An 18,143-nucleotide genomic window follows, 5' to 3' on the forward strand; every position below is an offset into this window, starting at 1 on the left:
CAGCAATCGGAGCCTGCACAGCAGTTGAAGGAGTCACTGAAGCCACATGCTGAGTGTAGACCAGGTGAGGAGGGGCGGCATACCCTTGGGTTGAGACGGTGATGGTGGTGGTGGCGGTGGTCACCTGTCCATGGGTGACCGGAGCAGCACCCGCCAGATGATGCAGCAGCCCCAAAACGCTCGGTGTGCTCTGGAGACCTAGCGAGAACCATACCTGGCCGAGGTCGTTGCCTGCAGCAGAAGCACCTGAGGAGGCAAAGATCGGGTTAGTAGGAGGGGTTACCCCTCACTCGGGGAGGGGGGGGGTAACAAGCCCCACCCCGAGCGAACGGAAGACCCCGAATACAACTGTACATCAGGGTATCTTGGCCCCTCCTCTACGCTCGACGGATCGGGCGAAGAGAAGGAACGAGAAACTACCGAACTCCCTTGTTCGAAGCTTACGACCGGTTCCAGCTGCCGCAAGTTACATTCCTATTGTAAAGGACCGATGGGTTGTTTTTCGTATCGGAACAAACAGCAGCTTAAACCTTTGAGATAATATTGAATGTGCTAACTAAAATTTCCTTAAAATGCATTGTGCTTCAACCTAAATACAATATGGATTATAAAATACTAGAGATAATATAACATCCTGTATTCCTAACAGCTTAATACTAATTACAAAATTACCTTAATGCTGCAAAACAGCATTGCTTATAAAATACAAAAATGTCAATTAAGAAAAGAGATAGTTTACCTAGCATTTTGCCGGGATGTTTCATTGGCTTCATTTCGAGGCCGAGCGGGTGGAGCCAGGAGTTCTTCATCTTCACTCTCACTCTCAAGATCATCAAGCAAGTCATCATCCAAGAGAGAAACTCTACCCTCCAATTCATTGTTGGCTTCATGAACCCATCTGCAAACATATAATGTAGATAATAAAGCTACAATAGCAAACATAAATTGTGCTAAAATCAGTGTATACAGGAACCATCAAGATAAAAGTTTTAACAAAAGGAATAAATATATCTAACATTCAAGAAATACAAAAGGGTTAAACTTGCCTAGCCTTCTGATAAACTATGAATATAGAGCTTTACCGAGTGTACCTATTCCCCAGTTTGATTTCAATAAAAAAAACACTGCAATAAGTACAAGAAACTTTTCTCTCTTGCAAACCCATCCAGCCAAGCATAACAAATTATATTCTTTTCTAAAATCCATGAGAACATTTACAATGTTAGAAAACTAAATAAAATTACTTATGAACCTAAAATCATTCTTGTTTTAGCCAATTGCAGAAATAAAAATAAAAGGGAACTATTCAGTCAGGTTACACTGCACTGATTCTTTTCACTTAAAAGATCTCCAACAGAGTAAAACAGTAGTAAATGCTTTTCTGAAAGTCAGTTATAATTTATTTGGATATTTATATAAAATAACCCAACAAGCCTTACCTTTTTTGCATTCTTGGTAGAATAATATCACAATATCGTTCATCTCTCAAGAGTGCATCAATAAATTCATCCATGTGTGAAAGCTGGTACTGACCAGATCTGTCCATAATTCGAAGTTTTCTGTAGTCATTAAGTAAAGGTTCCAGGTATTTATAACAATCCAGAGATCCATACACTAATCTCAAATAAAATGCTCCAAGTGCACGGACATATCTGTAAACAGAACATTTATCTTTCAATAACTCACTGAAAAGCATTCCAACTACATACTAAAAAAATTTTTATCGTCTCTGCATAGCAGCAATAAAGCTGAAACACTAAAATCCATACTGTAAAGAGAGAGATGACAACATCAATGGCCACTTAAAAACCAGAGGCATCAATCAGCTATGAATGCCTGAAATTTCAAAGCATTCAACCATTATGTACAGAAACAATATTCAAGCTTTACAGATCCAAACCCACTACCACATAAAAGGAACTATTAACACATCATGCCTATGTGTCACTTGCTTTAGTACTTGTTGTATCAATTTTTCATTAAGAATAACACATTTTACTTGTGGCTGGAAATAGTTACAAGCCTCTTTGTATGATTAGGATACAAAATATTGCATCAGTTCCCTAATCGTTCAGACAAAAGCCAAAGGGCCGTCACATTCAGCAAGCAGTAACTAGCAACTACTGGCCATGCGGCACAGGCGCATGACATTCCATGATGACTGATTGACAGCCTCTCAGTCACAGGTTGCCCCCAAGCAAATGCCTGTGCTTCCACAAGGCTGGCTTAATTTAAAACAAATGAATGTTTCACTTGCTAATGGATATTATGCGGACAATCAATATCCTGGCAGCCAAGCTAAATTACATTGCATTTTAAGGAAATTCAAAGTACGTATTATTGTTCTTTCTAATGTTTTTTCACTGAGAACAGTGGTAGCATTAGTTTTTTCTTGTGATTCAGCCTACACCATGTTTTTTCGGTCAAATTTTGTTTGTCAAATTAAAAATATAGAAAAATGTTGAATACAATGGATCCTTCTATTCATGTTCTCCAGATTTGCGGACTCACACATTCGCAGATTTCTCTCTGGAACATATCCCTCATTATTTGTACTCTTTTACAGTTGTTACACAAATAAATAAATGATCATTACAGTGCTCAAAGGCCTTCAAAAAATGGTCCATTTGGCCTATTTCTGAGTCCCTATGCTTGAGGACTAAATTATTCACTCCTTGAGAGAAAAATGTTTATAGTCTTCATATTGAGGTAAAATAATAATAACATATTATTTCCACATATAATTAACATCAATATTAGTTTATAGATAATACTGATAGTAAGAAGTCAAAATGAAATTTAACATTAAAAAAATTTTCTATAGTAGAAAAAACTAACTAATAAAAGTTCAATAAATGCTTTCATATATATAATTAAAGAATATCATAAGATAAGTCAATACGTATTACATTCTTTTGAACATAAATACAGAAAAACAACAGTACATTATTTTCATCACATATATTCAATAAAAGTTGTTTCTCTAGCCAGTTTCAGTTGAAGAATGCTATTTACATCCTGATAGTAATTAGTACGTATAACCCAAAAACATTGATAAGTAATGCCATTTACAAATGTCGTTACCAGTCACCATTCATTCTAGGCCTATGTGACTCCCATCAAACCATTCATTTGTAAAAAAAAAAAAAATATTCCCTATTTCCTCTTTTATTATATCTCAATTCTCCTTCATATTTGTAAATACATTCCATTTCAATTTGACATTTTTAATGTTATTACAGGCAGTCGCCGGCTTACGACATTTTGGCTTACGAAAGTCCGAGGCTACAACACTTTTCAATTATATTCTCCAGAAATTATATCCAGGTTTATGGCGCATGTTCCAGGGTTACAGGGCTTACGAAGCCGATCTGATGTTATTTGAGGTATTTTTTTAAAATGAAAAATGCAATAAAAATAGTTTACAAAGTTTTCAATACACCCAAAACATTCAAAGTAAGGTTTTCTTAGGACTTTTGATGATTTTCCGGCTTACAATACGTCTCAAGAATGGAACCCCGTTGTAAGCTGGGGACTGCCTATTAATAAATAAAAAAATTGACACATTAGATTCAGAAGTCACTGTGCAATCCAAACTGGTCTACTAAACATTCGGTGTCACAGGTGTACCAACCTAACCTCATATGCCAGTGCATTACACTACCCTACAGTGAAGTGAACTGTATTTAAGAAAGGTTATACATTATATATTGTTGACAATCATATTTTATTTACTAACAGAAAGCTGTTTATACAGATGATACTCTGATAACATGGTTAGTAGGATTGCTCATATCTGTTTCTATCAATAACAGATTTTTTCCTATAAACCATTAAAATACATAGTTCTCATTGGCAGTCTTAAAACTGCCCTGAGACTCAGTCTTATCAACCAGAAAGGAGAGCAATATGACAATTTGTCCAAAATTGCATTTTTCCTAACTATACAAACCTGAGGTCCTTTTACAATAGGAAGGTACTAGCGGCAGCTGGATAGGTCGTAAGCTTTCGAACAAGGGGTTCGGTAGTTAACTGCTTGTCCGACAGGCGCGCGCGCGACTGGGAGGTAAACAAATCACTTTTGCTTTTGGCCCAAGCAAAAACTGCAGAGTGAGGGGTGGCATGAGGTGGGACTATGTGTAAAAGGACCTCAGGTTTGTATAGTTAGGAAAAATGCAATTTTGGACAAATTGTCATTTGTTCCGACACGGCATACAAACCTTCGGTCCTTTTACAATAGGAAGACTCACTTCTTGGTGGGAGGAATCTGAGTCTTTTGTGAACAGACTGGTGTTCGCCCAACCTTGGAATGTCTCCCTGGTCGTAAGAGCGAGGGAGGGCGGATCCAAGCCTCTTGTCTGATTGATCGGGGTGTGCACCGCAGGATCAATGGTCAGACCTCTGGACCAAGTACTAAGATGGAGAAGGGCAAGCGTAGCTTCTCTTCGTACCAGCAACAAGAACAAGTTCCTATTTGCAAGAGGCAACATAAAGTTATGGTTTGTCTCTTGTTGGCATCCATTTCCCCCCCTTTGTAGGAGGAAGTGGTGGATATTCGCTCCCATCCCTAGTGAAAGGGATAGGATGGGGCTCTGTCGAGTAGCTCACCTGCATCTCGTCCTTATCCAGCAAGGTGATGACCGTATCCCTCTACCCACAGGTAGAGGGGGAGAAAAAGATAGGAAGAGAAGCCAGTCACTCTCATTCACTTATCTATTCTTACAGTCACACCAGGACTCGATGCTGTTCAGCCTGCTAGGGTCTGGGTTAGCTACACAACGTGTTGAGCAGCCACCACAGGTCCCAAGGAAAACAATCCAAGGACCTGTGGGCAATATCCAAAAGGTAGAAGGAGGTGCCAGTGGTCTGGTTGTACCAGACCCCTGCCTTCAGTACCTGCGCCACGGAGAAGTTCTTGTGTAACTCGAGGGAGTGTACTTCTAGGTCATCTTGGTGCTGACGAAGAGTCTTCAACACTCAGCCTGGGATGTCGAGTTTCTTCAGAAAGCGCGACCACAGGACAAAGCAGCATCTCCTTCGCATCGAAGGCGGTGAAGTCCATTAGGGAGGGGATTGTGAAGGACTCTAACCGATCGTCAGGAACCGAAGGGTTCTGAGTCTTCGCTACGAAGTTGGTACGAAATCGAGCGTCACGAATCCCCATCCCCTGGATGCTTGACTTTGCAGGAAAAGTCATGCAAATTTACCTCAGAGGAAAAGAAGGGAATGGTCGTATGACCTATCCCTCTTCTCGACTTCGGTGATGTCCTGTACCCATACTGGTCTATCCGTCTGCAGCGAAGTGTCTCACATTCTCCTATCCCCACCATGCAGTGAGTTCTTCTCGGTAGTGGATAGGGACACCTTACTCAATGGCGTGGTGTCGATGGTAATGGGTACTGTGACAAGCCGTTAGGCGGAAAGAAAAGACTGTTATGGAACAACCGAACTAAGTCCCACAGCGAAGTTCGTAACTGACTTGGGCGCTCTGACAGCTGCCGACTGACTGCGTTCGGTAGGAGGCAAGTTGTCCAAGCACCCGAGCAAGTCACGTGACCTTCGCCTTAAAAGGGTTATGCCAAGAGACTAAACAAATAATTTGTTCGTCACCGATGCCAGAAGGCGAGGTGATGATTCTCTTAAGGCATGTGCCCAACAGGCGAAAGTCAATTGCCTTCTAGAGACCGAGGTCCCTGATGGCAAGATATCTCATAGTATAGTTGATTCTCAGCTAAGGAGAAACAACACTATGTGTCGTTGAAGACGAAGGTGTTACAGAAAATGCAACCTACGTCTTCACAGCTGAACAGAGAGAAACATTCTCAAGATTCTGAACCTGTGCTACAAAGACTGAGAACGCTAACCGCTATTCATTGCTGTCCGGTGAGGATCGTAGTTGCAATAAAAGCGGAGCGCTTTTCAGTAATGAAAACACAGGGGAGAGCCGCCTGAAGAACTGCTTCTCATGGGCTGAACATTTGGAAGTAGAGCTGTCAGGTCGGAGAGTAGGCGATGTCTTCTGACACATCTGTTAATTCGGGGTGAACAATGAATAATTGCACACCTACGAATACGAGATATTTTGAAGACAAACTCAGATGTCTGCAAAAATCATTCGCATTATCGCGGTGCGATGCAGCGGGAGACTAGTACAGACTTCTGTTACCGTGCGGTAAACAGAAAGATGAAAGAGTCCAAGAGATATCTCTGTTGAAAATTCTCGCAATGTTGAAGGCGATGCAATCGAGCGTCACAGCAGTAGATGGTCCTTCATTATTGCGAGAATCCCCGTTAATCAGAGACCTAAGTCCATGATTGTTGGGTAGAGATGCGGTTCGGAAGTCAATCAAACCAGGGGAGAGAGAGACGTGACCGACCGTGCATCTCGAAGACCTAGCTGATACTGAGCTGCTATCAGGCAGTTCAATACGCAGTAGCTCTCGCTGACTCGTCATCCTGAGTTGCCAGTTAATCCCTTCCACGAAGGAATGCGTTCGGCTAGAACCATCGAGCATAAAGAATACGCTCGAGCAATTATATTTAAACGAAATGGATTTCGGTAAATACAAAAGCTGATTTGGTGTTGTCGTGACAATACCAAGTATCTAAAATCGAAACTGATAACTGCTGGGAGGTTGCAGGCAACCCCGAGTTGCAGTTCAATTAAGATACAATTCGTCTCGGTCACAAACCGTAGAGTTAACTACGGTATGCGCCTACCCCCCAGACAATTCAAACTGTTAAAAAGAATCATGTGCGAGGGTAATATACGTAGTATATTTGTAGGTTCTGTACCACGACCTCCATCCTAAATTCTTTTCCCCTCGAGGAATGAGAATAAGGATTGGCGATCGACCGCCTTCGTTCTCTAGTCAAGAGAGTGAAGGAGAAGTCTTTCCCAAAAGAAAGCTTCAATGGTGAACAGAATACCGAAGATGATAGTTCAAGCCAAACTGGAAGTTCCCGTCCGTTCTTCTCTATTCCAGGTTAATCGCCTACTGTGAGATACTCTTCTTTCAGCAGCAGTCTTCTTCCAAATGCTAGAAATTACAGGAATTCGAGCATAAGCGAGGTTCCCGATTATCGTGTAACAATTATCGGGGATTCTCGCTCACTTTGGACCGTGGTCTCGCCTAAGTGTTTGGAGATCGTAAAAAACTCGAACACTCAGAGTGCGCTAGAAATTCCGTAGAATTCTAAGCACTCTGCGAAACCCCCCACCGAATTCGTCAAACGATATCGGCTGGTGGTCCTCTCGATTCCCGTAGAAATCGAGAAAGGGGCAGGATCCCTCCTCAACGACCGGGGCTTACGTCAGGTAGGACCCGAAGGTCCCCCCCGGTAGCGCAGCCCCTAACGTGGGATCTTACAGAGAAATCTCTGTAGGATCCCTCCCCTTTCCCTCGTAGCCATAAGGAGAGAGGGAATGGGGGAGGAATTGGATACTGGCTCGCCTTCCCAGCGGAACTAGCAGTTGGAGAAGAAAAGGAGCAGCCATCGCCTTACGGCGATGGCCTCTCAGAGCCTGGGAAAACGTATCGTCAGGAGAAAACGTTTTCCCGAGGAGGGTTACGAACTCATACTGTAGGTAAGGGTCTGCCGCCACTGTGAACGTCGTCTGGGTGGGGCTGATCGACACCTGACAGGAGAGAGCCGATACTGTCCTCCGACTCATTCCAGTCCTCGTCGAGGTCGAAACCTCTCAGGAGGACCGAAGGGGTATTCAAATACGGTGTCCGAAGACACGTAGAAACGCCTCTGTCGCAGTAGAGGAGGGGTGAAGTAGCTTGTTCGACCGGCAGAAACTGAGAGAGCCTTCTTGTCCGGAGACGAGAGACTACCTGGTTCAACACAGTCGGCAAGCTCCGATCGCGGGCAGGACCCACCGTCAATTTGGGTTCCCTCTCGGGCCCAAAACGACTCGAGCCGAGACGTGGCTCTGCTGGTGGGAGCGGCGATCCTTCCCGAGGCCGTTGTGCTGACGAATCAGCGCCATAACCTCGGCAAAGTTCCTCTGGATCTCGGAAGTCACAGCATCTTGCAGAGTAGGACCGTTAAGCCCTTCGAACAAGAGCATATTCCGAGAACCTTCCTCCTAAGAAGGGGGAACAGCGACAGCCCTCTCGGTCTTCTCCATCCACTTGCGCATACGTCCTGGCCGGTCCAAGAACCGTGCCTGGCACGTAGGGCGTCGTGGTGGGATCATGAGGGGCACACCCCTCACGATCACTCCTCAATACCTCGCTCCTCCCGGTGTAACCCGAGGAGGTTGAAGGTATGGGAGAGGCAGACCTGACGCTCCCTCCTCGCTCGCTGGCAGAACCAGCAGGCTTGGAGGGCTGCAGGCGATCGTCAACGCCGCGGTGGCGATCGAGCTGCAGGCCTGGTCGAACCGTCTCGCTGTGGAGAATGGCTGGACTGGGAGCCACAGCGGCCCCGATCTCGAGTGTCAGAAGAGCTGGTGCTGGTTGCCGTACCCGATCGCTCTCTGTGAGAGCGACGGTCAGGCGACCTGCAGGCTCCACTGTCACAGTGAGACCGGTGCTTGTCCTCACGGCACGTCACGTCTTGCTGGGTTCCAGCCGTGGCTGGCACCGGCGAACGGGGGACCTCTTCCCAGCCTCAGCCCGTGCCGGTCGTGGACCGTCACGTCATCCCGGGTAGGCCAGCTGGTCACCGCGAGAGCGAGAGCTGGGTCTGGTGAGAGTCGCGTGAGCGTCTGTCCCACCAGTCTTCCGCTCCGTGCCGTGAACCTGACGCTGAGCGGGCTCAGAGGTCTGGTTTCCTGGCTGCACGGTCGCTGGTAGGCGACCGTACACTCGGTACCTCCCGCGAACGAGAGGCCGAGACGGACCCTGATGCAGTGGCAGAACCACTGACACCAGGCGAGGAAGTACCGGTGTTAGCCGGTACCCCTCTGGTCCCCGTAGTCTTCTTCCTTGCGGAAGAAGAGACGGGCCCCGCTCCCGAAGGAGCAGGAGGACCAGCGGAAGGAACCCTCCCGTCCCACCGAGGTGAGACGGTCCGAGAAGCTCCCGAGGGAGACTTCTTAGGAGGGAGGAGGCAACCTTCTCTTCCTCGGCTGTGAAGCCTTAGAAGTCGAAGGGGAAGAGGCGGCAGCCGACGACGATGAAGAAGATGAAGGCGACGTTCCTCCTCTTCTTCGTCAGCTTCCTCAAGGACAGACGTAAGATCTGCCATCCAGGGCGGAGCCGGGGCTGCTGTAGCCAAAGCCACAGGGCCCGGACGCACCTGTACAGACAGACCAAAGTCTGGGGTAGTACCACACGAACAGGGACGACGTCAGCAGGTATGGCATCTCAGGAACAGCAGGCACAGCCAGCACAGCATCGGCAGGGACAGCCAGCGCAGCAACGGCAGGGACAGCGCGCACGGCAGGGACAGCCAGCGCAGCAACTGACAGTGAACACGTCAGCACAGAATCGGCAGGTATGGCAGGCAGCACCGGAAACACAGGAGGTGGAGTAGCAGCAGCCAGCAACATCCTGGTACCGGCGGCAGGGGTGTAGGGCCCACCGGGGCCGAGCTCTAAGGCCAGCGGAAGTGTGGTCGCGGCAGAGCGGCAACCACAGCGGCGGCGGCGGCGGCACGCCCTCTCTCGGTACGGCGAACGGCACTTCACAGCGGCTGTAGGCAAGACTGTTACCACGTGAGGCGAGTACACCAGGTGAGGAGGGACGTCGTCACCTGGAGTCGATATCGTTGTCGTGGTCACCACTCCATGGGTGACCGCAGCAGGCCCAGACATAGAACCGCCGCCCCATGGACACTAGGCACGCCCTGCAAATCGAAGGACGCCCATACCTCACCAAGGTCCACCCTCGTGGCAGTAGCACCTGCGGAAATAACAGTAGTAGTGATTAGTGGGGGGGGGGGGAAGTCCCACACGCGCGGGGGGGGGGGGGTGAGCCCCACACCGAAGGAGCGGAAGACCCCGAATACAATTGTACATCGGGCACCGAGAGCCTCCCCGCGCTCGACGGATGGGCGAGGGAGAAGAAACCCAGATAACCTCCCCCCCGAAGGGGAAGGGCCATCTGTGGGGAGCTGAGCGGGGGGTGGGGGGTTTCTCGTTCCCCACCCCCGCACAGCACCCATGTACCCAACAATAATAAATAATAAGAGCCCGAGAGCAATCGTGCCCTCGGCACCGAATGCAAGGGCATAAGGATCAATTCCCTGACTGAGCGGAACTTGAACCAAAACAAAATAAAATATTGATGCAATCAATAATAAAAGGAATAACATGAAAAGAATCTTGCATTACGATTCACTTCCACAATGAATAAGGGCTCGGAGCGAGCGCATTTGCGCCCTCGGTACCGAGCGCAAGGGTAAAAGGATCCCATTCCCGATTATGAACGGAAACCTTGATCCATAATGAATTGATGCAATCAAAATATATATTGGAAAAATGAAAAAGAATACTGTGCTTGCGATTTCACTTCATACAAAATAAAAGGGGAAGGAATCAATTCCCGGGAAATAGCGGAAACATTGATACCAAGTAAATATTGTAATGCAATCTCAATAAAATATGAAAATGAAAAAGAACTGCACTTGCGATTTCACTTCATTCAAATAAAAAGGGGAAAGGATCAATTTCGGGAAGTAAGAGCGGAAACTGATCCAAATGAGTATTGCTACAATCAAAATAAATATATGAAAATGAAAAAGAATACTGTACATGCGATTCCACTTCCATACAGAATAAGTTTTCGTGCCGAGCGCATTCGCTCGGCAACGAGCATACAGGTCAAAAAAATATAAATGAAAAGGGCACTTACTTACGATTTTCATCTACACATTTCCAACCAAAATATAAGCTCGGAGCGAGCGCTCTCCCGCCCTCGGCACCGAGCATACACAATACGAGGATCATTTCGGGAAAAATGAATTCCGCACTTACGCCCTTCAGTCCCGGCACTCGGGTAATCGGAGGGCGGGTGGAGAAACCAAGATCCTTTAATTCACAATATGAAATGATTGTACTTACAATTCATTTTCACTAGATAAATAGAAAAAGAAAAACACAACCATGCGAAAGCAAAGACGATGAAGCGGGCAGAGAGCGATGATACACGTCTACACGCCAGCAGGCCGAAAGCAAAAGTGATTTGTTTACCTCCCAGTCGCGCGCGCGCGCCTGTCGGACAAGCAGTTAACTACCGAACCCCTTGTTCGAAAGCTTACGACCTATCCAGCTGCCGCTAGTACCTTCCTATTGTAAAAGGACCGAAGGTTTGTATGCCGTGTCGGAACAACTTTCATGTATATGCTTCATACTGGTTCATGTAACTGATGGGACTGTAAAAAAAGTAAATAGTTTTCTGTTACAAATGGATGTTTTTATAATTAAATGATATTGTTATGATACAATAAAGTTTCATACATACTTACCTGGCAGATATATACTTAGCTATAGACTCCGTCGTTCCCGACAGAAATTTGAATTTCGCGGCACACGCTACAGGTAGGTAGGTCAGGTGATCTACCGCCCTGCCCTGGGTGGCAGGACTAAGAACCATTCCTGTTTTCTATCAGATTTTCTTTCTCCCACCTGTCTCCTGCGGGGAGGCTGGGTGGGCCATTTATCGTATATATCTGCCAGTTAAGTATGTATGAAACTTTATTGTATCATAACAATATCATTTTCATACATTCAACTTCCCTGACAGATATATACTTAGCTGATTGGCCCTTTGGTGGAGGGTAAGAGACAGCTAACTACTGAATAGACGGGTAAACAACATACGTTGTAGTATTTATAGAACTTGGTTCCTATCTGTTTAGACGGAGGGTTGACTTCCTAGCTATTGCTTAGGAGTCTGCTTCGTCTCAAGAGCCTCAGCGAGGATATGACCTATGGCTAAGAGTTCTTGTGGGTCTGCCGATGGGGTCTTATCCACTTCCTCGGCAGAGCCTAACTGGCATTTGTCAATGGGTGCTAATCCACTTATATGACAATATACCTATGCCTATTGGCATAATTAAGGAGCACAACACCGATCCCGATCACCTGATCCTATCACGAGGGTTAGCGCTTAATTTGAAAAGAGTTATCCCCAAACTCCTTTCAAAAACCCCAATAAAAATCCCTAAGTTAAACTAAAAATTAACTCACTAGTTAAGGATCAGTGTCGGCTCCCTATCCCAGCAACGTATCCGCAGACCCGTATAACCAAGAGAGAAGGATCTCTCGTAGGTTAAATTGACATCCTTCGTGTAATGGGAGGTCAACACAGAGTTGCATCTCCCGTAAGTGACAGCTCATATGTCCTTTATGACATATTGTTATGGAACAAACAAGAATTCATAAAAGCTCGCACTTCATGCGCTTTTAATTCTCAGCTGTTTGAAGGAATCATCAAGTCACTCTTGAAGTGCTTTAGAGTCCCCTTGTTTCACAGAAAACCAGGGCTTTCCTTGAAATGGATAACTTCAGGCTTATGAATATTGTAATCAAATGGAATAATATAACCACTAGGCATGAATTGAACAACAATAAAATGCCATGGGAAGCCTGGAAACATGGCTTGGCGTCGCGGCGGGCAGGCGCCTGGCACCTGGCTGGCGCCTTCGCGGCTGGCAGGCGCCTGGCACCTGGCTGGCGCCTCGCGCCTGGCTGGCGCCTCGCGCTTGGCTGGAGCCTCGCATCTGGCTGGTGCCTCGCGCCTGGCTAGCGCCTCGTGCCTGGCTAGGCTCTTCGCGCCTGGCTCCTGGCTGGCTCTTTTTAGCGCCTGGAGCCTGGCTGGCTCCTCCCCACTTGCTGGAGCTTCGAGCTTGACCTTTACCTTACCTTACCTTACATCTTACAGACCTTACATCTTGTTCGGGTTGGTGCCCCAGGTCCCTCAGTGTGAGGCACCTCTAATGTCTACCAGAGAGTTGCTGGTACATCTTCCGGTATATTTTGCATCTTCCAATCTTGGATGGTCTGGGATGCAGTTTAGATATTTGTCGAGCTTATTCTTAAACACATCTACGCTCACTCCTGATATATTCCTCAGATGAGCTGGCAACGCATTGAATAGACGCTGCATTATCGATGCTGGTGCGTAGTGGATTAATGTTCTGTGTGCTTTCCTTATTTTTCCTGGTATAGTAGTTTTGGGCACTATTAATCTACCTCTGCTTGCTCTTTCGATATTTTTAGTTCCATGATATTTTCTGCTATTCCTTCTATCTGTTTCCATGGCCTGAATTATCATGTAGCGTTCTCTTCTCCTTTCTAGACTATATAATTTTAAGAATTGTAGTCTTTCCAGTAGTCTAGGTCCTTAACTTCTTCATTCTAGCTGTAAAGGACCTTTGTACACTCTCTATTTGTGCAATATCCTTTTGATAGTGTGGGTACGATATCATATTGCAATATTCAAGTGGACTACGAACATATGTTTTATAAGCTATAATCATGTGTTCAGCTTTTCTTGTTTTGAAGTGCCGTTAACAACATTCCCATTTTTGCTTTACATTTTGCCAACAGAGTTGCTATTTGATCATTGCATAAAACATGTTCCTATTCATCGTCACACCAAGGTCTTTAACTGCTTCCTTATTTGTGATGGTCTCATTATTAGGTCCCTTATATGCATATAGCTTTCTTTCTCTGTCTCCATAATTTATTGATTCAAATTTATCAGAGTTAAATACCATCCTATTTACCTCTGCCCAATCATATACTTTGTTAAGGTCTCTTTGTAGAGCGTTCCTATCTTCATCACAAGTAATTTCTCTACTTATTCTTGTGTATCTGCGAAACTACTCACTACCGAATCCTTAACATTATTGTCTATGTCTTCAATCATAATAACAAACAGTATTGCAGCTAACACCGTACCTTGCGGCACAGGATATTACCTTGGCTTCATCCGATTTCTCGTCGTTTGCAATAACTATCTGTTTTCTGTTGTGTAAAAATTCTTTTAACCATCTTCCTACTTTATCCACGATATTGTGTTTTCTAATTTTCTTCGCTAATATATTATGGGTCTACTTTATCAAAAGCTTTTGCAAAGTCTAAATAAACCACATCTGTTTCATTTCCGCTTTTCATATTTTTGAATATGTTCTCACGGTGGACTAACAGTTGGGTTTGTGTACTTTTTCCGGGTACGAAACCATGTTGTCCTTTATTAAACAAATTATTTTTTATTAAATGTTTTCATAATATGTATTTTCTTCATTACCCTTTCATACACTTTCATAATATGTGATGTTAGACTCACAGGCCTATAATACTTGCCTCTAGTCTTGATCCACTTTTGAAAGTAGGGGTAATATATGCTAATTTGTGCTCATCTATATATCTTGCCTGTATCTACACTTTGTCTTAATAATATTGCAAGTGGCTTTGCGATAGAATGAACTACTTTCTTTAACAAAATAGCAGGAATTCCATCAGGCCCTGCAGCAGCTCCATTTTTAATTTCATTAATAGCCTGCACAATATCAGCTTCATTAATATCTTATGTCAGCTAATATTCACTATTTTTCATCCCTTACTTCTATATCATTCTCTTCATTATCTATTCTAATCGGTGAATTCTCTCTTTATATCGTTCTGCCAGTATGTTGCAAAATTTCCTTTTTTTCATTCCGTTAATCTCCCTTCAATTCTCAGAGGTCCTATTTCTATTCTTCTTTTATTCATCTTCTTCGCATATGAGTATAATAGTTTGGGGTTTTGCTTGATATTTAATAGGGTTTTTTCTTCCAAGTCCCGTTTTCACTTTCTTTTGATTGTATAATCTTTTGTTCTGCATTTTCTATCTTACTTTTTAGTTCTATAACTTTCCATGCATTTTTTTCTTTTGCAAGACCTTTTTTCCACTTTCTGATTTTCTGGAACAAGATCCTGCTGTCTCTTGGTATGCATGAATGATGTTTACTTTTCTTCTTCGTATATATTTTTCCAATATTTTCTCCCAATATTTTATAAATATCTCCGTATTTACCCTTATGTCATCACTTACGAAAATGTTATCCCAATCTTTGTTTAAATCTTCATTAATTTCTGACCATTTTATATTTTTACTGTAGAAGTTGTATTTTCCATATCCTTCCCACTTTTTCATTTCTTGCTTATCTCATTTTCACTTGCTTTGGAATGAACTGTTAATTCTATGACATTATGGTCTGAAATACTCGCATTATAAACTATTATTTCTTTAACATAATTCATCTCGTTCACAAATACTAGGTCTAAAGTATTTTCCTTTCTTGTTGGCAGGTGATTTATTTTGTTGAATGTTGTATTCTAGTAGCATATCTAATAGCTTTTCAAATTGCCTCTTATCTTCTGCACTACTATTATCTCTTTTTTATATGTATAAGTACAACCACAAATCTCCTATTCGTTCTTTCCATCTACGAAAGGAAGTTGAAGTCCCAGATAGGAGAATAGTCCAGTCCTTGTGATTTCTACATATATCATTCCAATTTTTCAATTATTAAGTCAAACTCTTTAGTATTAGGGGGTCTATATATTACTATGTTCATCAATTTTTCAGATCAAATTCTACCGCTATTAGTTCACATTCTGAGTTACTATATTTCTCATATTTTTTCCTTGTTTTTTGTCTTTCCCATATATTGCGGTTCCCCCGCTTTATTTCCTATTTTTTTCGTTTCTATCTGATCTATAAGGTTTGGGAACCCTTTATTTGATCATCATTCCGTCTCTTGGGAATACAAGGTTTCACTTATATTCATTATATACTTATTTTCCTTTTGCGTTTGGGTTCGTTCTTCTAGTACTCTTTTTTCTTTTTGAGTTACTCGTAACTAAACCCTGCGCATTATCACTATGATGGTTTGCGTGTTTTTGTTTTTCTCCTTCATTTAATACTGGTAGTAATAAGGATTTTCCCATGTCTCTTTCCTGTTCTGGTATGTTGTTCTTTTTTTCATTTCCAGAAATTCTGACATTAAAAATCCAACTTTTCCATAATATTTGATCTTCCTTCATCATAATTAATTATAATTTTGTGTCTGAATCTGCAATTTTCTCCGTTTCTGCAATATCCTCTTGCATAATAAATACAGTTATTATCTCTTGAGTAGAATTTCGGAGCTGATGCTTTGAAATTTTTTGCTGACACCCTCTGCATATCTCATTGGTGGTTTTGCTTTCTCTTTTTATCTGATATTCTTGATTTCTCTCTTTATTTGTTTCTTTCTTATTTTGGATTTTATTAATTGGTTGGTTATTTATTTGATTATGATTCATGGCTACAGGGTGCATATTTATTTTTGCATTTTTTTTGTCGAACTTACATCCTTTTCCTTCTTTTAGGTTTTTACATATTTTTGGATGCAGATCTCTGCAATCATCCCCATATCCATCTAAGTATGCACATTTACCATATATTTCATAGTTTTGACATATCTTAGGATGTTTGTAGTAACATCTTTCTCCAAATCTGCAATTCCCTCTTTTCAAAAGGTTGCAGATTTTGTCTTTCTTGTCTATTTTTTCCTCTTCCGTCATTGTATAGATCTGGGTAGAGCCTCTTCGGGATTTGCTTTTCTGTTGTCATATCGTAATTTATTTCTTCGTAGGTATGCTGCTTTATTGCCTCATATGTAGTATCAATGAGTATCTCTGCATCCATACTTTTATCTTGTTTCTTTGTTTTCCTCTTATTTTTTTCTGTATTCATTTTTTGGTTTACTTCTCTTCCCGTTTTCCTTCTTTTCTTTTTCTTTTTCTTTTCTTCTTCCTCTTCCTCTTCTTCTCATCCTCAACTATTTGTACTTTCCAATCTTGATTTAATAACATTGTCTATCCATGATAGACATGTTGAACAAAAAAAAAATTCTTGTATCTTTTCTCAAATCTTGTATTACCTCAGCACACTGTGGATGGGTCGGAATGTTGCATGCAGCACATTTTCTGATTAGGTTTTGTGGATTGACTATGCTATACCAAACCTTACACAGTTTGCATGCTTTTGGCATTCTTTTTTTTTTTCCTAATGCATCAATTAGGATATTCACAAGATTCAAACCTTATTCATTTTTCTTTGTCGGAATATGTGGGTAGAGTCTCTAGGCTGTCTGGCGATGTCCACATCGGACACTCTTATCGTCCGATTTGTTCGCCCTCTAGCGCAATCTGCGCCAGGTTGGAGGCCCCCTCTTTCTCTGCATCAGACAATGACAGTGTTCCTTGGAACTGTCTGCCTCTGGCGTTTTTTCGCCTGTTTTGGCATTTGGCGCCTGGTTGGCGCTACATTGTCCGAAAGTCCTGAGCAACTACAATAGTTTATCAGGAGACTTGTAGAAGGGTGGAAGAAATTCTTCCACTTTGAGCTTTTGGCCTCTCCGGCAAGGGGAGGTGAATGAAGTCAGCTACATCCAGTAGACGATAGGATATCTAACAGTACGAGAGATAAGAGTCTTCCTCCGAGGAGGATCCTTCGTGAGTACTTCCGTTGCTAACGAGATCTCTTCTTACATGTTGATGAGGTTTCTCGTTGCAGAATCTTCCCTATCCTTGCCCGAAGGAAGGGAAGGAGTTTGAAAGTCGAAGGAGACTTAGAGCTGAAATTGGGCAGACCCCTGATTTCTTAGCTCTTTATGTATCCCTCTGAATACCTTCTGGGAAGCATTTCGAGCCCTCATCGCATCCCAAAGACTCTGTAGGCAAACGTTTGAACCATTTCTTCTTCTGTAGATGAAAACGTAAGTACCCTGCCTGGACAACGAAACTTCTATCTGAAAGCGTCTAGTCAGGAATAGCGGGTTCTAGTTCTTTTGCCAGACATACTAGCTATGGCAAGAACCCATTTTCCGAGTCTCCATTGAATCTGATGCGAGATTCCACTGCACAAAAAAAATTCACTTGCCTTCTTGGGTCCGTCTAGGACCAAGAGAAACAAAGAATTCCCTCATAAAATTTCTCCAAGAAGTTTGATGAGGAGCAGTTCCATCTTGTCGGAACACGGAATCTAAGGCCCCAAAAAGATCCCATTCGAAGTACACGATATCCTACTCTAGTCATATTGAGGTATCGTATAAGATCCCGAAGGTCTAAATTCTCTGCTATCTCTAATTCCCATTGTAGAGACAGAGTATAGCCTTTTACTGCGTTCTTAAATGGCAGAAATATACAAAGG

At 43.3% G+C, this 18,143-nt stretch overlaps 1 protein-coding gene across 1 annotated transcript in view; it reads right to left on the reverse strand.

Annotated features, from left to right (window-relative positions):
- Positions 1-18,143, reverse strand: part of LOC135222899 (pre-mRNA-splicing factor 38A-like) — a 105,799-nt gene that overhangs the window by 22,483 nt on the left and 65,173 nt on the right. The window contains exons 3-4 of the mRNA XM_064261286.1: positions 1,440-1,652; positions 740-898 (exon numbers count right to left, since the gene is read on the reverse strand). Coding sequence (XP_064117356.1) covers positions 740-898; positions 1,440-1,652 — 372 coding nt within the window. The remainder of the gene's footprint in view (positions 1-739; positions 899-1,439; positions 1,653-18,143) is intronic.

This window comes from Macrobrachium nipponense, chromosome 8 (assembly GCF_015104395.2).
Source record: "Macrobrachium nipponense isolate FS-2020 chromosome 8, ASM1510439v2, whole genome shotgun sequence".
In the NCBI taxonomy this organism is placed as follows: Eukaryota; Metazoa; Arthropoda; class Malacostraca; order Decapoda; family Palaemonidae; genus Macrobrachium; species Macrobrachium nipponense.